The sequence below is a fragment of the Melanerpes formicivorus genome, unplaced genomic scaffold (assembly GCF_026170545.1).
Source record: "Melanerpes formicivorus ecotype bairdi unplaced genomic scaffold, bMelFor1.0.p_v2 SCAF_9, whole genome shotgun sequence".
Lineage (NCBI taxonomy): Eukaryota > Metazoa > Chordata > Aves > Piciformes > Picidae > Melanerpes > Melanerpes formicivorus.
The window spans coordinates 12,739,063-12,761,010 of NW_027142361.1; the positions used below are offsets into that span (position 1 = coordinate 12,739,063).

The following is a 21,948-nucleotide window of genomic DNA, read 5'->3' on the forward strand; positions in this document are numbered from 1 at the left end:
CCTGGCAGCCAGCACCAGAACAAGAGGACACAGTCTCAGGCTGCGCTGGGGAGGTTCACAGAAAGAGTGATTGCCCATTGGATTGGGCTGCCCAAGGAGGTGGTGGAGTCGCCGTCGTTGGAGGTGTTCAGGAGGAGACTTGATGGGGTACTTGGTGCCATGGGTTAGCTGTTTGGGTGGGTTGGATTGGTTGATGGGTTGGATGCGATGATCTTGAAGGTCTCTTCCAACCTGGTTTGGTTTATTCTAAATAAATAAATAAAGCAGGGAGCTCCACAATGCTCACTTCGTCTCTTTACTCCTGTGCCCGGGTCTAACTCCAGCATATGCCTTAACAAAACATGCAAGTCCCTGGGGTGCATTCAGAAGACTCTGACTGGCAGGTCAAGGGGGGGGGGGGGTCTCTTTCACACTTCTCTGCCCCACTGAAGGCACATCTGGAGTACTAGGGTCAGCTGTTGGCTCCCCGCTTCAAGAAAAAGAGGGAGCTGCTGGAGGAAGTGCAGCAGATGCTGAGAGGACTGGAGTATTTCTCTGAGGATGGGCTGAGTGTCAAGGGTTGAGGGGAAGGCCTCAAGCCTTCTTCCCCCCCATAAGTAAAGGGAAGAAAATTGAAAGAAAGGAAAAAAACCACAGCCAGATTAACAAAGGATTTGCGCTGTATTTACAAGCAGTTTAGGATATTCAAGGGAATATATACACAATTTACAGTATTTACAATACATATACAGAAATATACAACAAAGTAACACAGGAATAAGATTCCCCTACCCTGCCAGGAGGAAGGGTTTCCCCCCGTACCCCCTTCTCTCCCCTTTTCCCCCAAAGAGGCTTAGAAAGAGAGTAAAAAGAGCAATTGTTAATTAAAACCAGTTATGTTAGTAGAGGCCTTATCTGCTCAAGGTCAGTCTGGCCGAAAGCCCAGAAGCCGCAAGCTGCGAAAGGAGAAAGTGCAACAATGAGACTAGTCTCCGCTGAACTCAGAGTTCAAAGTTGCTTTCTACCAATCCACCAATGAAATTAGTTTAGACCTGTTCTTTGTTTACAAAACATTCGGCCATGGTGTCCCATTTCTTAAAGGCACAACCTCAAACGGTCACAGTCCACCCCTTCTAAACAATTTCATTGGCTGTTCATACCGTCCATCCAATCCAAAAAAATATTTACAGTTCGTAAGTAAAGTTCATAGTCCATTCTGGCTACACTCAGATGTAGATGATTCAAAAGTCCAAGAAAATCAGAAAATGAGAAAAATGGAAAACAGTTTATTTCTTCGCCGACGAAGCGAAGAAAAGGGAAACAGGGATTCTCAGGGTCTTTTAGTTGACTCAGGGCTCTCAGGGTTCGTGCACTGTAGATTCCTCGTAGATCCTTCCTTTGGACGCGATGTAGCTGTACAACAGTTTGAAATTAAACTCTTTCAGCTAAAGTTAAATTTCTTTGTGGAATGCACTGAATTTCACCATTCTCTTGCATTATCCAATAAGTGTGACCTGGACCTTCAGCTGAAACCACCCCTCGGACAGGTTTAGCCTCTCCTGAGGGAGAAAATACCCAAACAGTTTTACCTAACAGATTCTTTTCTCTAACAACAGGAACTCTATCACCTTCTACTTTCTGTAGCAGATCTGAATGTGCAGGTCCAGCTCGGTTCACTGAACCTCTACTATTTACCAGCCAGGTTGCTTGTGCTAAATGTTTTTCCCAGTTTTTCAAAGATCCACCCCCCATGGCTTTAAGAGTGGTCTTCAACAAACCGTTGTAGCGTTCAATCTTCCCTGAAGCTGGTGCATAGTAAGGAATATGGAATATCCACTCAATACCGTGCTCTTTTGCCCAGTTCTTTACAAGGTTGTTCTTGAAATGAGTTCCGTTGTCTGACTCAATCCTCTCTGGAGTTCCGTGTCTCCACTGGATCTGTCTCTCCAGACCGAGAATGGTGTTGCGTGCAGTTGCATGTGGAACTGGATAAGTTTCCAACCATCCAGTGTTTGCCTCTACCATAGTAAGCACGTATTGCTTACCAGAACAAGAACGTGGTAGAGTGTTGTAGTCAATCTGCCAAGCTTCACCATACTTGTACTTGGACCATCTGTCACCATACCACAAGGGCTTAAGTCGTTTTGCCTGCTTAATAGCAGCACAAATGTCACAGTCATGGATGACTTGTGTGATAGCATCCATGGAAATGTCTATGGATCTGTCACGAGCCCATTGGTATGTTGCATCTCTGCCTTGATGTCCTGACGAATCATGAGCCCACCGAGCTAAGAATATCTCACCTCGCTGTTTCCAGTCGAGATCAAGATTAGAGTCCATGTCTACCTGAGAAACTCTTGCAGCTAGATCTGCCTGATGGTTGTGTTGCTGTTCCTCAGTAGCTTTGCTCTTAGGAATGTGAGCATCGATGTGTCTCACTTTCACTGGAATTCTCTCGATTCGATCAGCAATGTCCTGCCACAGGTTGGCTGCCCAAATTTGTTTTCCTTTCCTCTGCCAACCACTCTCCTTCCAGTTTGTTAGCCAACCCCACAGAGCATTGGCTACCATCCATGAGTCGGTGTAGAGATAAAGCTTTGGCCATCTCTCACGTTGAGCTACGTCGAGAGCCAGCTGGACAGCTTTTACCTCTGCGAACTGACTGGATTCTCCTTCTCCATCTTTCGCCTCTGCAACTCGGCGTGTTGGACTCCACACTGCAGGCTTCCACCTTCGCTTGTTTCCAACAAGACGACAGGAACCGTCTGTGAACAAAGCATATTTGTTTTCACCATCAAAAAGGTCATTGTCGGGAGGAGCTTCCTCAGCACGAGTTACTTTCTCCTCTGGAGGTTTAGCACAGTTGGTACCTTCAGGCCAACTTGAGATCACCTCCATTAGACCAGGTCTTTCAAGATTTCCCATTCAAGCTCTCTGTGTTATCAGAGCCATCCACTTAGACCACGTTGAGTCTGTGGCATGATGTGGTGTGGAGCCTTTGCCTTTGAACATCCAATTCAAAACTGGTAATCTGGGAGCTAAAAGAAGTTGTGATTCAGTTCCAATCACTTCAGAAGATGCCTTTACTCCTTCATTGGCAGCTAGAATTTCTTTCTCTGTTGGAGTATAATTAGCCTCTGAACCTCTGTAACCTCGACTCCAGAAACCAAGAGGTCGTCCATGTGTCTCACCTGGAGCTTTTTGCCACAAGCACCAGGTTGGACCATTGTCACTTGCAGCCGTGTACAAAATGTTCTTAATGTCTGGACCATCTTGGACAGGTCCCAGACCCATTGCTTGAACTACCTCTTGCTTTATCTGGTCAAAGGCTGCTTGTTGTTCAGGTCCCCAGTGGAAATGGTTTCTCTTTTGAGTCACATCATACAGAGGTTTCACAATCTGACTGTATCCAGGAATGTGCAGTCTCCAAAATCCCACTATCCCCAAGAAACGTAGGGTCTCTTGCTTGTTTGTGGGATTTGCCATGGTAGAGACTGCCACCGCACTCCCAGAAACTGAATTTCTGTGGTAGGTCCTTTCACGTTGTCTCACTTGATGGCAAAACCTGCATCCAGAAGAATGTCAATGATTTTGTTACCTTTCTCGAAGACTTCCTCAGCAGTTTTACCCCAGACGATGATATCATCAATGAACTGGATGTGTTCTGGAGCACCGCCTTTCTCCAGAGCATCGTGGATTACTGCATGACAGATGCTTGAACTGTGGATCCAGCCCACTGGCAATCTGTTGAAAGTGTACTGGATTCCTCTCCTGGTGAAAGCAAACTGAGGCCTGCATTCCTCTGCTATGGGAATAGAGAAAAATGCATTAGCAATGTCTATGGTAGTATACCATTTGGCCTCTTTGGATTCCAGCTCATACTGAAGTTCCATCATGTCTGGTACTGCTGCACTCATAGGTGGCGTTACTTCATTCAGGGCTCGGTAGACAACTGTCAGACACCAGTCTGCATTCTGCTTCCGCACAGGCCACACTGGACTGTTGAAAGGTGAATGAGTTTTGCTGACAACTTTCTGACTCTCCAACTGACGAATCAGATTCTGAATGGGCAACAAAGAGTCACGGTTGGTTCTGTATTGTCTGTGATGCACAGTCTGAGAAGCAACCGGCAATTTAATGTCCTGTATCTTGTGTTGTCCCACAACTGCAGATTCATCTGAAAGCTCAGGCCTAGCAGACAGCTTCAATTTTTGTCCATCGATTTCTACAGAAGCTACTCCAAAAGCCCATTTGTAACCTCTAGGGTCTTTGAAACGCCCTTCTCTCAGAAAATCAATTCCCAAAATACAAGGTGTGTCAAGACTGGTCACAACTGTATGCTTCCTCCATTGTTTACCAGTTAAACTTATATTAACCTCCACCTTACTTAACTCTTGAGATCCACCAGTGACTCCCAGAATAGTTATAGACTCTGATCCCTGATAATTTGATGGTATTATGGTGCACTGACCTCCTGTGTCAACCAAGGCCCTGTACTTCCGAAATTGTGAAGTGCCAGGCCACTGCATGTACACATCCCAATATATTCTGTTATCTCTGTTATCCCTCTCCTCCCCCTGGCGGGAGGCAGGGCACCCCTAGTTATGGGGAACATGCGCACATGTGCATTGCACATATTGTGCAGTGTTGGAACTGGAGCCACTGTTGGAGCTATTATAGTTGTTCTGGGGAACTGTGGAAGTAACAGCTACCCTTCTGGTATTGCTACCTCGGGTTCTGCCACTTTGCAATTCCCTCAGTCTCCTGAAAAAATTAGAAGTTGGTTGGCCATCCCAGCGGTTCATGTTCTCACCAAACTGATCACACAGAGTTATCCAAATAGTCCTACATGATTGCCTTGGTGTTCTGTTTTGATTTGATCTGTTTTGGTATGATCTCCTTGGAGGACGTGTATTCCTCACAGATGAAACTTGTGTCCACCTGGAGGAAGAATTGAAGTTATCCTTCTGTGCCAATTGGGCTATGGAATCTTTCAGATCCTTCATGCAACTCTCAGTTTTTCCAGACAGAGTTTCAATGGCTGAAAGCAAAGAAACACGTGTCATGCTATCCTCTGGTTGTCTCATTTGATCACTGAATTGGCCAACCGTGGGAGAAGCTCCATCATAACTTCTTGACACAATTCTGCTTGCCAGAATGGTTGCATAATTAGAAGGAGCAAGTTTGATGATCTATTTAGCAAGACCAATACCCACAGGAATGTCATCAGGATTCAGAGTTTCATGTTCACCATAGAGTATCTCTCTAACAGCAAATTCTCTCAAGCGCTTAATTCCCTCATCTATGGTAGTCCAGGGTTTAGGATTCCATGGAAGATCATCTCGGGAAGGGTATCTCAGGGCAACCGCCATTAAAAGGCGTATCCACAGATTAACCTTACCGAGAACCTTGCCTAGATGTCTATCTATTCCATTATCCCTCGAGAGAGTTCCTAACTGAGCTGCTGACTTGTCTCCAACTGTTAGAGCTGGAGCACCTGTATCATAAGACCTACGAAGCCAAGCTAGAACTGGCTCCTTATCTGCCCTTGTGTAATCTTTACGGACATTTCACAATTCTTCTCTTGGAGAGGAACAGTCGGAAATGTCATCTGACTCCTCTTCCTCAACTTGTTGTCCTAATAATCCTGCTGCCATTTTCTCAAGGATCTCTTTAAGCTGAGAACCACCTCTGCCAGCTCCTGTCCTAGCTGCATCTCTATTCTGTTTTGCTCTCACTAAGTCAGCTAGATCTTTAAAACAAATCTTCTCTTCCTCCTCAGCAGGATCTTTTCTTGTAGAGGGTCCCTCACCAGGATCAGTCTCCTGCTCTCCTCCTCCATTAGCTCCTGGATCAGCTTTGGTCTTTCAACTTCTAGTCTTTAAAACAGCCACCTTAACTGGAACTGTGTTTGAATTTACAGCCACCTTAACAGAAGTTGACAGGTCCTGAGATAAATCAGCTGCTGGAGCAGTGGCTTCCGGTCCCACCGTGCAAGAAGACGGAAATGACCTGGCTCCATTAATGGCCGAAGAAGGAGCGGGAGATGGAGAAGGAGTAGGCGCCATGTTGACACTTGCCTCTGCCTCGGCAGCTTGCCAGAATCAGCGGCAAAACTGTTCAGAGCAGCTTTTCCAATTAACTTTTTAGCTTTCTTTTTAACTGACACAGATTCTCCACACTCCTCATCACTAGACGTCTCTGGAACTGACCTGGAGCCACTTCGCTTTCTCTTTCATCTAGTTTTAATAACAAAACACGCTCTGGATCCCTTCCTCTCCCGACGCAAAGAAACTAGCAGATACACATTAATTATCACCGAGAGCAGGATTATACACATAAAATAAATCACCTTTGGATCTCAGCCATCACTTAAAGTTACTCTTTCTTCTAATGGGATCGTAAACTTTTTTATCTCAATCGGGAGAGTGATAGAGGTCACATTCCTATATCTCACTGGCCAGAAGAAATCCACACATCTTCCATACCAAAGTCTGACTCTATACATACACCACAATTAAATTGTCTGCACCAAATATTTACCCAGGTAATCCAGAATCAAACCCAAACAATATCTGTAAACCAGAGCCCCAAAAATTGAAAAAAATAAAAGCTCCAATATCCACTGCACCTTCATGTTTGCTAATCTGGCTATAAAACACTAAATCAATAAAGCAATAAATTAAGCTAATTATCCGCCGCACGTTGGGAAGCCAAGAAAAAAAAATGTCGAGGGTTGAGGGGAAGGCCTCAAGCCATCTTACCCCCCCTGTAAGTAAAGGGAAGAAAATTGAAAGAAAGGAAAAAAAACACAGCCAGATTAACAAAGGATTTGTGCTGTATTTACAAGCGGTTTAGGATATGCAGGGGAATATATACACAATTTACAGTATTTACAATATATATATCTTTGTGGGTGACATGGACAGTGGCATTGAGTGCACCCTCAGCAAGTTTGCTGATGACACCAAGCTGTGTGGTGCAGCAGACACGCTGGAGGGAAGGGAGGCCATCCAGAGGGACCTTGACAGGCTGGAGAGGTGGGCACAAGCCAACCTCATGAAGTTCAATAAGAGCAAGTGCAGGGTCCTGCATCTGGGTCGAGGCAATCCCAGGCACAAATACAGGCTGGGCAGTAACTGGCTGGAAAGCAGCCCTGAGGAGAGAGACTTGGGGGTGCTGGTGGATGAGAAGCTCAACATGAGCTCTCAGTGTGCGCTTGCAGCCCGCAAAGCCAATCAGATCCTGGGCTGCATCAGGAGAAGTGTGGCTAGCAGGTCGAGGGAGGTGATCCTCCCCCTCTACTCAGCCCTGGTGAGACCCCACCTGGAGTACTGTGTCCAGTTCTGGAGCCCCTATTACAAGAGGGATGTGGAGGTGCTGGAACATGTCCAGAGAAGGGCCACAAGGATGATTAGAGGGCTGGAGCACCTCTCCTATGAGGGCAGACTGAAGGAGTTGGGGCTGTTCAGTCTGCAGAAGAGAAGGCTCCGAGGTGACCTAATTGTGGCCTTCCAGTATCTGAAGGGGACCTACAGGAAGGCTGGGGAAGGGCTTCTCAGGATCTCAGGTAGTGATAGGACTAGGGGGAATGGAATGAAGCTGGAGGTGGGGAGATTCAGGCTAGATGTGAGGAGGAGGTTCTTCACCATGAGAGTGGTGAAACCCTGGAATGGGTTGTCCAGGAAGGTGGTCGAGGGCCCGTCCCTGGAGGTGTTTAAGACCAGGCTGGATGAGGCTCTGGCCAGCCTGATCTAGTGTGGAGTGTCCCTGCCCATGGCAGGGGGGTTGGAACTAGATGATCCTTGTGGTCCCTTCCAACCCTGAATGATACTATGATACTATGAAATATACAACAAAGTAACACAGGAATGAGATTCCCCTCCCCCGCCAGGAGGAAGGGTTTCCCCCTGTACCCCCTTCTCTCCCCTTTTCCCCCAAAGAGGGTTAGAAAGAGAGAAAAAAGAGTAATTGTTAATTAAAAGCTTTTATATGTTAGTAGAGGCCTTATCTGCTCAAGGTCAGTCTGGCCGAAAGCCCAGAAGCCGCAAGCTGCGAAAGGAGAATGTGCAAGACTGAGACTAGTCTCCGCTGAACTCAGAGTTCAAAGTTGCTTTCTACCAATCCACCAATAAAATTAGTTTAGACCTGTTCTTTGTTTATAAAACATTCGGCCATGGTGTCCCTTTTCTTAAAGGCACAACCTCAAACAGTCACGCTGAGGGACCTGGAGAAGATATGTGCTGTGTGAGCTGGTATAGGTGATCCTGCTCTGGCAGGGGGATTGGGCTAGATGATCCTTCAAAGTCCCTTCCAGCCCCTAACATTGTGTCTCTGTGATTGCTAAAGCTTGTTTTGTGGCGCCTTGCTTTATTGTCGGACAACTTCAGGTTAGCACATCTGGGCCCCAAGATGGATGGCCAAGTACCCAGAGCCTCTCTAGGTGTTGTGCAAGTGGCACTGTCTAAACCCATGGAGCAGATCAAAGGAACATCATCAGCTGTCTCATCCATGCTTCTCTGTATCATAATCCACGAAGGGTAACTCTGCCTCCCCTTTTGTTCACAGGGCCAGGTGTGAAGACTCCAGAGGCACGGACAATTGAGTACTTGGAAGAGGTGGCAATTGACTTTGCCAGAGGTCTGGCCAACAGGACTGTGTCAGCCAAAAGATCCAAAGGGTTAATGCAGAGTAAGTCTGTACTCATCATGGCCAAATCCCAAGGGCTCTGCACCTGAGGAGGAATAATCCCTGCACCAGCACAGGTTAGGGGTTAATCTGCTGGAAAGCAGCTCTGCAGAGAAGGACTTGGTGGTGCTGGGGGACCACAAGATCACCATGAGCCAGTAATGTGCCCCTTATGACCTAGAAAGCCAGTGGTCTCCTGAGTATATGAAGAAGAGTGTGACCAGCAGGTTAGAGGAGGTTCTCCTGCCCCTCTACTCTGCCCTAGGGAGGCCATATCTTACTATTGTGTCCAGTTGTGGGCTCCCCAGTTCAAAAGAAACAAGGAACTGCTTGGAGAGAGTCCAATGGAGGATACAAAGATGTTGAGGGAACTGTAGCATCTCTGTCAGGAGGAAAGGCTGAGAGCCCTGCAGCTGTTTAGCCTGGAGAATAGAATAGAATAGAATAGAATAGAATAGAATAGAATAGAATAGAATAGAATAGAATAGAATAGAATAGAATAGAATAGAATAGAATAGAATAGAATAAACCAGGTTGGAAGAGACCTTCAAGATCATCACGTCCAACCTATCACCCAACACCACCCAATCAACTAACCCATGTAACCAAGCACCCTGTCAAGTCTCCTCCTGAACACCTCCAGTGACAGCGACTCCACCACCTCCCCAGGCAGCCCATTCCAATGGGCAATCACTCTCTCCGTGTAAAACTTCCTCCTGACCTCCAGCCTGAACTTCCCCTGGCGCAGCCTGAGACTGTGTCCTCTTGTTCTGGTGCTGGCTGCCTGGGAGAAGAGACCAACCTCTGCCTGTTTACAACCCCCCTTCAGGTAGTTGTAGAGAGCAATAAGGTCACCCCTGAGTCTCCTCCTCTCCAGGCTAAGCAGCCCCAGCTCCCTCAGTCTCTCCTCATAGGGCTTGTGTTCCAAGCCCCTCACTAACTTCGTTGCCCTTCTCTGGACTCATTCCAGCAAGTCAACATCCTTCCTAAACTGAGGGGCCCAGAACTGGACACAGTACTCGAGGTGTGGCCTAACCAGTGCAGTGTACAGGGGCAGAATGACCTCCCTGCTCCTGCTGGCCACACTGTTCTTAATGCAGGCCAGGATGCCATTGGCCCTCTTGGCCACCTGGGCACACTGCAGGCTCATGTTCAGCCTACCATCAACCAGCACCCCCAGGTCCCTCTCTGCCTGGCTGCTCTCCAGCCACTCTGACCCCAGCCTGTAGCACTGCATGGGGTTGTTGTGGCCAATGTGCAGAACCCGGCACTTGGATGTGTTAAATCTCATGCCGTTGGACTCTGCCCATCTGTCCAGCCTGTCGAGGTCCCTCTGCAAAGCCTCTCTACCCTCTAGCAGATCAACTCCTGTCCCCAGCTTGGTGTCATCAGCAAATTTACTGATGATAGACTCAATGCCCTCATCCAGATCATCAATAAAGATGTTAAAGAGGATGGGGCCCAGCACTGATCCCTGGGGGACTCCACTACTCACTGGCCGCCAGCCGGATGTGACACCATTCACCACCACTCTCTGGGTTCGGCCATCCAGCCAGTTCCTAACCCAGCTCAGAGTGCTGCTGTCCAAGCCATGGGCTGACAGCTTGGCCAGGAGTTTGCTATGGGGGACGGTGTCAAAGGCCTTGCTGAGGTCCAGGTAGACTACATCCACAGGCCTCCCCACATCCACCAGGCGGGTCACCTGATCATAGAAGGAGATCAGGTTGGTCAGGCAGGACCTGCCCTTCCTAAATCCATGTTGGCTGAGCCTGATCCCTTGGCCATCCTCTAAGTGCTGTGTTAATGCACTCAAGATGACCTGTTCCATGATCTTGCCTGGCACTGAGGTCAGGCTGACAGGCCTGTAATTCCCTGGCTCATCCAACCGGCCCTTCTTATGGATGGGCACCACGTTGGCCAGCTTCCAGTCCTCTGGGACCTCGCCAGTGAGCCAGGACTGCTGGAAAATGATGGAGAGCGGCTTGGCCAGCTCCTCTGACAGCTCCCTCAGCACCCTAGGATGGATCCCATCTGGTCCCATGGACTTGTGGGGATCCAGGCGGCTGAGCAGATCACCAACTACCCCATTTTGGAACAGTGGAAAACTATGCTGCTCCCTGGCTCCTTCTGCCAGCTCTGCAGGCCAGCTGTCTGGAAGACATTCTGTCCTGCTAGTAAAAATTGAGGCAGAGAAGGTGTTAAGTATCTCTGCCTTTTCCTCATCCCTTATCACAACTTTCCCCTCCGTGTCCACCAAGGAGTGGAGGTTGTCTCTGCCCTTCCTCTTGCTATTAATGTATTTATAGAAGGACTTCTCAATGCTCATCAGTAGCTGAAGGGCAGGGGCCAAGATGATGGGGCCAGACTCTTTTCAGTGGTGCCCAGTGACAGGATAAGGAGCACAAGCTGGAACCCAGGAGGCTCCACCTAAGCAGAAGGAGAAACTTCTTTCCTGTGAAGGTGCCAGAGCACTAGACCCGGCCACCCGGAGGGGTTGTGGAGTTTCCTTCTCTGGAGAGATTGCAAACCTGCTTGGTCATTGCAATCCTGGGCAACCTGATGTGGGTGACCCTGCTTTAGCAGCAGGGTTGGAGTGGGTGATCTTCAGAGATCCCTTCTTACCCCACCCAGGCCAACATGCTGGGATTCTGTGACTGTAGTGACTGTGCTCCAGTTTTGCTTCTCTTGGATGCCTGTGCTCCTCTTCAGCTTTGGTTTGAAGATGGAATTCCTTCCTGTCAGAATCATCTCTTGAACCAGGAGGGCTGGTAGAGAAAATGTTACTCTGCAGATCTGATCTTCAAGTGATGTTGACAGAGCTGCAGATGGTTGCCCCTGAAGTGTCCTAGAAAGGCACCAGGCCTTGGGGAGGGGGCATCAGCTACCTCCAGAACTTTATCTGTCTTCAAACTTGTCGTAGCAAGTTCTGTACCAAGCTTGTGTGATCAAGTGGGAAGAGGCATGTGGGTCTGCTCTGTTCTAGCCCTCTTCAGTGGGTTAGTGATACAGGTAGAGCTCAGAAGTGATGACATCTGTATGAGTTCTGCTGCCACCAATTGTATTAGGAGGATACTTCAGCCCTGAAGGAGACTTTGCTGTTTAAAGAGCCATAAAAACCCTTCTGAGAACCCCACCTGTGGCTGAGTTTCAAGTGCACATTGCTGTTGCAGGTCTGCAACCCTCACATCTATACTCTTACCTTTCAGGTTAATCATTTAAAGGCTGATGGTGCATAAAGCACTGTGCTGAGACATGTTTTTTTCCCATCTTGCAGAGATAACAGACTACGCCATGGCTCTGCCATTTGTGAGGCAGCAAGTGTACAAGACAGTGGAGAGCAAAGTTCAAAAGCAAACCAAAGGACTCTACCCTGCTCCACTAAAGATCATTGAGGTAATTCCCAAGAATTGGTGTGACCGGTTGAGGCTGTGCCTTTAAGAAAGGGAATATGGTGGACGGAAGTTGGTAAACTAAAAGAAGGATCTAAACTAATTTCATTGGTAGAGTGGGAGGAAGCACCTTCTGAACTGGGAGTGCAGGAGGGTATCCTGGGCATTCCAGCACTTTTCTATCAGTCTTGCTTCCGCTTCTCTGCCGAGCAGCAGCTCTCTGTGCTGGGCTTTCGGCCAAGGCTTTGGCCTTGAAACTGATAAGGCCTGTATTAACTGCTTTCCAATTAACACATAAATGCTTCTAACTTCTTTTCTTTTTTCTTTCTCTTTCTAACCCGCTCTGGGGGAAGGGGGAAAGAGGGGAGAGCGGAGGTGGGGAACCCCCTCAGCAGAGGGGGGGAACTCTCATTTCTGTGCTACTTTATTGTATATCTTTGTATATATTGTAAATATTGTAAATTTGTATATATTCCCCTGCATATCCTATATTGCTTTGTAAATATACAGCTCCACTGCTTTGCTAATTCAGCTGTGAGGTTTTTTTCCCTTTCCCTTCAATTTTCTTTCCCTTTACTTTACAGGGGGGAGGGAGGAGGCTTCTTGGCCTTACCCTTCCAACCCTACGACAATTGGTAATGCCCAAGAAACCAGAGTGAAGGTGAATCTGTGGAATGACACAGTGCCAGAGGGAAGGTGGTTCCTTTCTCTGAGTCAAGCCATACATCCTCACAGAAGATCAGTCCTGATGAGTGCTACCTTTGTAGCATATCAAGCAAGCATGGTAGAATTGAAAGGAACATCCTAGAATGGGGAGGCATTAAGAAGGGTGTGACCAGCAGGTCAAAGTTGGTTGTCCCCCTCTACTCTGCCCTAGTGAGGCCACATCTGGAGTCCTAGTCCAGTTGTGGGCTCCCCAGTTTGAGAGAAAAGGAACTACTGGAGAGACTTCAATGGAGACTGCAAGGATGCTAATGGGTCTGGAGCATCTCTGTGAGGACGAAAGGCTGAGAGACCTGGGGCTGGTTAGCCTGGAGAAGAGCAGCCTGAGAGGAGATCTTCCTAATGCTCATCAATACTTAAAGGGTGGGGAGCAAGAGGATGAGGCCAGACTCTTTTCAGTGATGCCAAATAATGAGATACAGGGCAATGGGCACAAACTAGAACCCAGGAGGCTCATCTGAAGATGAGGAGAGACTTCTTTCTTGTGAGAGTGCTGGAGCACTGGACCATGCTGCCCAGAGAGGTTATGGAGTCTCCTTCTTAGGAGAGATTCCAAACCTGCCTGGACATTTTGATCCTGAGCAACCTGTGGGTAACCCTGCTTTAGCAGAAGGCTTGGACTAGGTGATTCCCAGGAGTCACTTCCAAGCCCCACAGTTTTGGGATTCTGTGATACGGTCACCAAGTTTATGTTGTACTAGTGCCAGTAAGAAATAGATCAAGAACAGCATTGGGACAAGAGGAAACAGCCTCAGTTTTCACCAGGGGAGGCTTAGTTTGGACATGAGGAACAATTTCTTGCCTAAAAGGGTTGTCAAGCCCTGGAACATGCTGCCCAGGGCAGTGGTGGAGTCACCATCCTGGAGGGGGTTAAAAGCTGTGTGGAAGTGGTGCTGAGGGATGTGGTTCAGTGGTGACCTGGCAGTGCTGGGTTAACAGCTGACTTGGTTTGAAAAGTCTCTTCAAACCAGACCAGCTGTGTGATTCTATGAGAATCCAATTTGAGGGAAGACTTAGCTGGAGTACTTTATTCATGAAACATGGAGCTGCAGTTTTTCCAGGTGTCCTCTTCTAAAGATCTGATGGAACCTGTTGAAACCAGGAAGGTCAATTCTGCTGGTTTCATGGCACCAACCACACAGCGCTTGAAAGCCTCACCCCCTGAGTTACACAGGCATTGCGTTACTTACAGACACTGCACCAGGGAGGTGCAGCTAAAGAAGTCAGCTCATTAAAGCCCAGCTGTTGCCAGATGTGACCTAACAGCTGTGGTGGTGAGAGAAGGCCCAGCTCTCCCTCCCCCACAAAGAAAGAAACCATGGCTGACTCAGTCGGAGAAGCAAAGGGTAGAGCTGTATTCACAAGCAAGATGAAATGCAGGTTATATATATATACACAATATACAGTATTTACAATATATATACAGAAATACATAGCAAAGAAAATAATCAGAACAAAACTCCCTCCTCTGTACCCCCTCTCTCCCCCTACCTCCCTTTTTTCCCAAAAAGGGCTAGAGAGAGAGAAAAGGTAATTAATAAGGATGAAATTTTGTTAGGCCTCAAAGCGCATGCAGGGATTAGTCCTCTTATCTGTTATCCAAGGTCATTCCGGCTAGTTGCTCAGAAGCAGACAGGCTGGAAAGGCAGAACAGACTGGAACAGAGTGAGACTCAAACTGAACTAAAACTTAAAGTTGCATTCTACCAATCTACCAATGAAATTCATTTAGAATATCTGAATGTTTTCAAAACATTCAGCCAGAGTGTTCCAGCAAATGTCCCTTTCTTAAAGGCACAGCCTAAAATGGTCACACAACAGCTTATCTTTGTGGTTCCTCACTAGGTTGTAAAGACTGGACTGGACCAGGGGCATGACGCTGGATACCTCACCGAATCTCAGGTAAGGAGGTGAGATTCCTCCTGCTTACAAGCAAGCTGTGCAGCTGGGAGGAAGGATGGAGAAGCCATGTAAATGTGGTGCTGAGGGACATGTTTTAGTAGTGACCTGGTAGTGGTGGGTTAAGGCTTGGGCTTGATGATTTGAAAGGACTCTGCAAACCAAAGCAGTGAAGCACAGATGTGTTTAACCAGGCACAAATACTGGCCACAGGCCACAGTGGTGTCTTGCTCCCTACTCTTCTGGCAGTGGGGCTGTGAAAAAGGTCTGTCCTGAACAACAGAACTGTTTGTTGAGGTCCTGCATCTGTGAAAACACTTTGTGCCTTTTTTCTTTCCTGTGATACCTGTGTTCTGTTTACTCAGTCATCAGGGTGGAGTAGGTCCAGGGGAGGCCACAAAAATGATGGAAGTGCTGAAGCCCCTCTGCTGTGAGGAGAGGTCAAGGGCATTGGGGTTGTTCAGCCTGGAGAAGGCTCCAGAGAAGCCTTCTTGTGGCCTGCCAGTACTTAAAGGGGCATATCAGAAAGGTGGGGATAGACTCTTTAGCAGGGTCTGTTGTGACAGGGCAAGGGGCGATTAAAGTTCTTCACAAAGCCTGAGGGCAGGCCCCTTCCACTTGGAAGCCACTGGGACTTCCACAATGTCCCTAGCTGGTGCAGGATAGGAGGGAAAGGGTCCCACAACCATGAAATATGGTCCTGTCACTGGGGGAAACATTGATCTCATAGGACTCTGCAGCTGCTGCCTGGCTGAGTCACTTCTGGCTCTACCATCACACCAGTGAACTGCCAGGGAATGGTCCTCTCAAAGCTGTCTTGGTGGAACTGAGCTGTGAACCATTCCATGGGTAGAAAGGAGATGGAGGTGGAAATACTGTGGTTGCTCTTGTTCAGTGGCAGAACCCCTGCCCCTCCAGACACAAGACCCATCCCCCTCCAGACACAAGCATTTTAGGTGCACACTTTCAGATGCTTTAAATTAGAGGAAAGGACACTGAACAAGCAGCTTCCCACTGCTTTCCAGCAGCCCATGTGGGAGGTGATGGCGCAAAGTGGGCTGTGCTTAGCTCAGAAGATGCCTCTGGGGAGAGGGTGCACCTGCCCTATCCTTTGCTAACCAGCTTACCACTCCGTAGTTACAGAGGTGACCATGCCCTCTCCTTGCCATCTTTTTGATGTGTGCCTGCTGGAAGTGAGACAGCTGTTACATACCAAAGTCTCCACTCCCTTCTTCCCTATCTTGCAGAGCTTTGGCCAACTTGCAGTGACCAATGAGTCCAAGGCACTGGTGGGGCTCTACCACGGGCAGGTGCGCTGCAAGAAGAACAAGTTTGGAGCCCCTCAGCAAGAGGTCAAGTGAGTGCAAGCATGGGATTGCCTGAGGAGCAGTTTGGAGGACCTCTGCTCTTGGGACAGAGGGGCTTGTGTGGCAGAGAGATCTCCAGCCTCCAGAAGGCTGATCCACTGCAGTTCAGAGGTCTCACCCGCAAGTGACATCTCCTTATGTGACCTCAATAAAAGTAGTGCCTGGGTGGAGGGGATCTGTGCAGTGCTGATGGCAGCAGTGGAAATTGAGCTGTTCCTAGCTTTGAATGTGTCCCCTCCCTGTTGCTTTCTGTGCAGGACCCTGGCAGTGCTGGGAGCAGGGCTCATGGGAGCTGGGATTGCACAGGTTTCAGTGGACAAGGGAATTAAGACCATTCTGAAGGACACAGCTCAGAAAGGCTTGGACAGAGGACAACAGCAGATCTTCAAGGGGTATGTGAATGAAAAGGAGTTTGCTTGGGATGGGCTGGAGCTTCCTTTAGACAAAATACTACTTCCAGGCAGTCAGGAATACCTGACACCTCTGTTCCTTTGGAGTCTTCTACCTTCAGATGTCACAAATGTGTTCTTTCAAGGTGGCCCCATGCAGTGTCCTGGGATATTGCTAGGGGACACAGTCTCAAGCTGCACCAGGGGAGGTTTAGACTCAAGGTGAGGAGGAAGTTCTTCACCGAGCGAGTCATTCGTCATTGGAACAGGCTGCCCAGGGAGGTGGTTGAGTCACCGTCCCTGGAGGCATTCAAGAGGGGATTGGATGTGGCACTTGGTGCCATGGTCTAGTCATGGGGTCTGTGTTGATAGGTTGGACTCAATGATCCTCGAGGTCCTTTCCAACCTTAGTTATACTGTGATACTGTGAAATAGGCCCAGTGTGCTCAGCTCCTTAGGTGGGTGGACAGCCTACCTAGCTTTAGCTTTTAGATTTAGCAATGCCTTGTAGAGCTAAGCAGGGAGGGAAAGAGACCTGGCTGCCCAGAAGCCTGTGTCAAAGGAGGCATTGGGTCAGACTTCTCAAAAGCTGTATTTCCTTCCCCCTGTCCTGCTGGCTCAGCAGTAATAGTGCTCAGCTATCTGTCCTCAGGAATGCCAGTGACTGACCTTCAGGCTGAGGCATCAGCTGAGTGGTGTGAGCATGGCTCTCCTTTTTCCTGAGGTTAGGAGGTGCCAGGAGGCAGAGTGTCAGTCCTGCAGGACTGAAGATTATAGAATCATATTGTGGTTGGAAGAGACCTTTAAAATCATCAAGTCCAACTGTTAACCCTGCACTGCCAGGTCACCACTAAACCATGTCCCTCAGCACCACATCTGCACAGCTTCTAAACCCCTCCAAGGATGGTGAACTCTGCCACTGCCCTGGGCAGCCTGTTCCAGGACTGGGCTTCCTTGCCTTTTTTTGGACATGCTTCAGCACCTCAATGTCCTTGGAATGAGGGGTCCAAAACTGAGCCCAGGATCTGAGGTGCAGCCCCACCAGTGTTGAGTACAGGGGAATGATCCTTACCCTAGTCCTGCTTGGCCACACTGTTGCTCATCCCAGCCAGGATGCTGTTGGCCTTCTGGGCCACCTTGGCACACATTAGCTCATCTTCAGCTAGCTGTTGACCAACACCCCCAGCTCCTTTCCCACTGGGCAGGTTCCAGCTCCTCTTCCCTGAGCCTGGAGCGTTGCATGAAATTGTTGTGGCCCAAGTGCAGAATGCAGTGCAGGAGATGGTGTTTTGGGTCCCAGCTCCAGGAGGGAGGGGGTGCTCTTGGTGGTGTGATTACCTCCAGCAGTCTGGTGGTGTGGCCAGGAGCTGTGACAGGACTGTCCTTCCCTAGGCTGAACGGCAAGGTGAAGAAGAAGAGTTTGACGTCGTTCGAGAGGGACTCCATCCTCAGCAGCCTGACAGGCCAGCTGGACTACAAGGGCTTTGAGAAGGCAGACATGGTGATCGAGGCTGTCTTCGAGGACATAAACATCAAGCATAAAGTGCTGAAGGAAGTGGAGGCTGTGAGTAGCAGCTCTGAGCACCTTGTGCTTGGCCCTTGTGTGGTGGAGACTGTGTGGCCTGCCCTGTGCAGCTGGGTTTGTCACACCTTTCTGTTGCTATTTGGTGCTTGTTGCAAGCTGTGTCGATGGTGTGGGAGTGTCCTGAGCAGCCTGCTGGTTCCCTAAGGATATTCAATAAGGAGTTGGCAGTTCTGTCATTCCGACTCCTGGAAGCCACTCCAAAACCACTCCCACATTGTACTGTCTTTTGCTATCTCCATAGCCTATAGTCCTTTGCTGTCTCTAACTTGCTGCCACTGCTCCTTTCTGTTCAAGAGCACACTCAGGGGACAGAATCACATGGTCATGGAACTGCTTTGTGCAGCTCCTTGCCATGTCTAATGTGGCTGCCATGTTCTGGTAGAAACAGGAGGACTCTGGGACCAACATTGCAGATGTGGGGAGAGCTCAGGAGCAGAGAGTCAGGCTCCTGTTTTGAAATCAGTTCTAATGCTGTCTGTCTCAGCAGTGAAAATGGGGTTTGTTAGGGGTTTTCAGGTGCTGGCCTTGTACTCTCAGGGCTCTGGATCTGAGTCCGGAGCTCAGATGTTAACTCTGTCTCTTCCACTGCCTGCCACAGGTGATCCCTCCTCACTGTATCGTTGCCAGTAACACATCTGCCCTTCCCATCAGCCAAATCGCTGCTGCCAGCAAGAGGCCAGAGAAGGTGAGTCCCCAGTTCTGCTCTGCACTGAGCTGCCTGTTAGTGGCAAACTGCCTTTGCTGTAGGTAAGCACTGGGACCTTCTGTTTCCTCCTCAGAACATAAAACAGCTCATCCTCTGCCCCCACTGCAAGCTTTGAACAGAGAGATTGTAATCTTTGGGCAGGTAGGAAAGGGATGAAGGTGGACTCACACCTAGTTTGATGTTGGCAGGTAGGTGCAATAGGGAGGTGAGAAACTTCAGGAAGCATTCATGCATACAGAAGGGCAGAAAAACTGTGAAAGGACAAGAGAAAATGGCCAAGTGTCCAATGTTGTGGACTCCATCACTGCCCTGGGAAGATTAACAAGTGCTAGGACAAGAGAAAAACACCTCAAGTTGTGCCAGGGGAGGTTTAGGTTGGACACGAGGGAAAAATTCTTTCCTGCAAGTGTTATCAAGCCATGGAACAGGCTGCCCAGGGAAGTGGTGGGTGTAGTGGGTTGAGAGAGAGAAGGCCCAGCTTTCTCTCCCCCACGAAGAAGGAAAAAAAAAAAACCACACGTCTGGCCCAGTCAGAGAAAGCAAAGGATATGCTATATTTACAAGCAAAAATGAAATGCAGGTTGTATATACACAATATATACAGTATTTACAATATATATACAGAAATATACAGCAAAGAAAAATACAGGAACAAAATTCCCTCCTCCGGACAGAGGAGGGTTCCCCCCCTGTACCCCCCTCTCTCCCCCTACCTCCCTTTTTTCCCAAAAAGGGTTAGAGAGAGAAAAGGCAGTTATTAAGGGAGAAAGTCCTTATTAGGCCTCCAAGCACATGCAGGATTAATGCTTATCTGTTATCCAAGGTCAGAACTCCGGCTAGTTGCCCAGAAGCAGACAAGCTGGGAAGGGAGAACAGAGAGGAACTGAGAAAAATTCCAACTGCACTAAAACATAAAGTTGCATTCTACCAATCTACCAATGAAATTCGTTTAGAATATCTGAATGTTTTCAAAATATTCAGCCAGAGTGTCCCAGCACTGTCCCTTTCTTAAAGGCACAGCCTCAAACGGCCACAGTCCACCCCTTCGAAACAATTTCATTGGCTGTTCATACTGTCCATCCAATCTAAAACAATATTTACAGTTCATAAGTAAAGTTCATAGTCCATTCCGGCTATCCCCAGATGTAGATGATTCAAAAGTCCAAGAAAATCAGGAAACAAGAAAATGGAAAACAGTTTGTCTCTTCGCAGACGAAGTGAAGAAAAGGGAAAACAGGGACTCTCAGTTGACTCAGGGCTCTCAGGGTTCGTGCACCGTAGATTCCTCATAGATTCTTCCTTTGGACGCGATGTAGCTGTACAACAGTTTGAAATTAACTTCTTCACAGTGGGGTTACCACCCCTAGAGGGATTTAAAAGCTGTGCAGATGTGGTGCTGAGGGACATGGTTTAATGGTGACCTGGCAGTGCAGAGTTAACAGGTGGACTTGATAGTCTGAAAAGTCTTTTCCAACCCAAACCATTCCATGGTCCTAGGAGTTTTCCAGTGGCCAATTGTCCTTGCTGTGACAAACTTTGCTTTTGTCTCCAGTCAGAGTCTCCCCGGGAGAGAGAGCTTTGTACCCATCACCTCACATCTTTTCCATGTGACTCCTCATAATAAGGGAGTCTCCACCTTCTTTGTAGCCACCCTTTAATACTGGATCATGGTGAGGAGGTCTCTCCTGAGCCTTCATTTCCCCAGGCTGAACAAACCCATTTCTCTCAGCCTTTCCCTGTGTGGTGGGTTGAGAGAGAAGGCCTAGCTTTCTCTCCCCCACAAAGGGAAAAAAAACCCACAGCTATCTCAGCCGGAGAAGCGGAAGGAATGCTATATTTTACAAGCAATGTGGAAAGGCAGGTTAGATATACAATATATACAGTATTTACAATATATATCCAGAAATATACAGCAAAGTAAAAAAAACAAGAATACAGGAACGAAATTCCCTCCTCCGGACAGAGGAGGGTTCCCCCCCATACCCCCTTCTCTCCCCCTACCTCCCTTTTTCCCAAAAAGGGCTAGAGAGAAAGAAAAGGTAATTAATAAGGATTAAATTTTGGTTAGGCCTTAAAAGCACATGCAGTATTAGTGATTAGTGCTTCTCTGGTGTCCAAGGTCATTCTGGCTAGGAGCCCAGAAGCAGCCAAGCTGGAAGGGAGAAGGAAAGGAGCGAACTGAGAAAAAACTCCAGCTGCACTAAAACTTAAAACTGCATTCTACCAATCTACCAATGAAATTTGTTTAGAATATCAATGTTTTCATTGTCTTCACCAAAACATTCAGCCAGAGTGTCCCAGCACTGTCCCTTTCTTAAAGGCACAGCCTCAAACGGCCACACCCTGTATGGCAGCTTGCCAGTCCTTGGATCATCTTGGTGGCCCTTCTGTGGACCCTCTCCAGCCTATCCACATTGTCTCTGGACTCCCTCCAGGCTGTCCACATCTTTTTTTGTACAGCAGGGACCAAAACTAAACCCAGTGTTCCAGGGGTGGCCTGACCAGCGCTGAGCAGAGTGGGATAATGACCTTGTCTCTGCTGGTGATGCCCTTTTTGATGCAACCAGCATCACATTGATCCCCAAGGCAGGGAAGAGCAAGCAGTTCCCCTGCAAGACAATCCCATCTGCCTCTCCAAAACAGGTGGGATGAGGAGGCAGAGGCAGTCTGGTGTGGGGAGGAGATAGAGGTTCTGGCCTTCAGCTGGAAAGTGCTACAGAAACTCAAACACAGTGTCGTAGGCAGTGCTTCTGCCTCTCCACCAATGAAATTAGTTTAGATCCATCTTTCATTTATAAACATTCAGCCATAGTATCCCTTTGTTAAAGGCACCGCCTCAAACGGTCACACACAGGTACCAGTGGCTGGTCCTAAAACCTCTGCAAGAGGCTTCAGTCTGCCCAGGGTTACATCTAGTGCTTGTTTCTCTGCAGGAGTTCTGTGTACTAGGTGATTATTGTGGGTGCCTTCCAACTGAAATAGTCTGTTCTAAGGTACATGGAGTAACAAAGTGTGTCCCAGCTGCTGGAGGTTCCTGTGCCCATTGTCAGCCTCCTCCTGGTTTGCTCTTGGACCTTAGTTGTGTCAGAAATGCCAACTGAGTCTTATTTGTTCAGACATGCAAATAACTCCCTGTTTTTGCCTGTGTAATGATTCTTTCTGGGGAAACTAATAGGAAATAATTTCACTAATTAGTGTACTTTAATTAGTTTTGCAGTATGCAG

General features: G+C 48.2%; 1 protein-coding gene across 2 annotated transcripts in view; it reads left to right on the forward strand.

Annotated features, from left to right (window-relative positions):
* HADHA (hydroxyacyl-CoA dehydrogenase trifunctional multienzyme complex subunit alpha) overlaps window positions 1-21,948 on the forward strand; it is a 55,078-nt gene that overhangs the window by 26,749 nt on the left and 6,381 nt on the right. For both annotated transcript variants that reach the window (XM_068143041.1, XM_068143042.1), the window contains exons 8-14: window positions 8,548-8,670; window positions 11,942-12,060; window positions 14,624-14,680; window positions 15,925-16,034; window positions 16,302-16,436; window positions 17,826-17,997; window positions 18,617-18,703. In XM_068143041.1, the coding sequence (XP_067999142.1) occupies window positions 8,548-8,670; window positions 11,942-12,060; window positions 14,624-14,680; window positions 15,925-16,034; window positions 16,302-16,436; window positions 17,826-17,997; window positions 18,617-18,703 (803 nt within the window). The remainder of the gene's footprint in view (window positions 1-8,547; window positions 8,671-11,941; window positions 12,061-14,623; window positions 14,681-15,924; window positions 16,035-16,301; window positions 16,437-17,825; window positions 17,998-18,616; window positions 18,704-21,948) is intronic.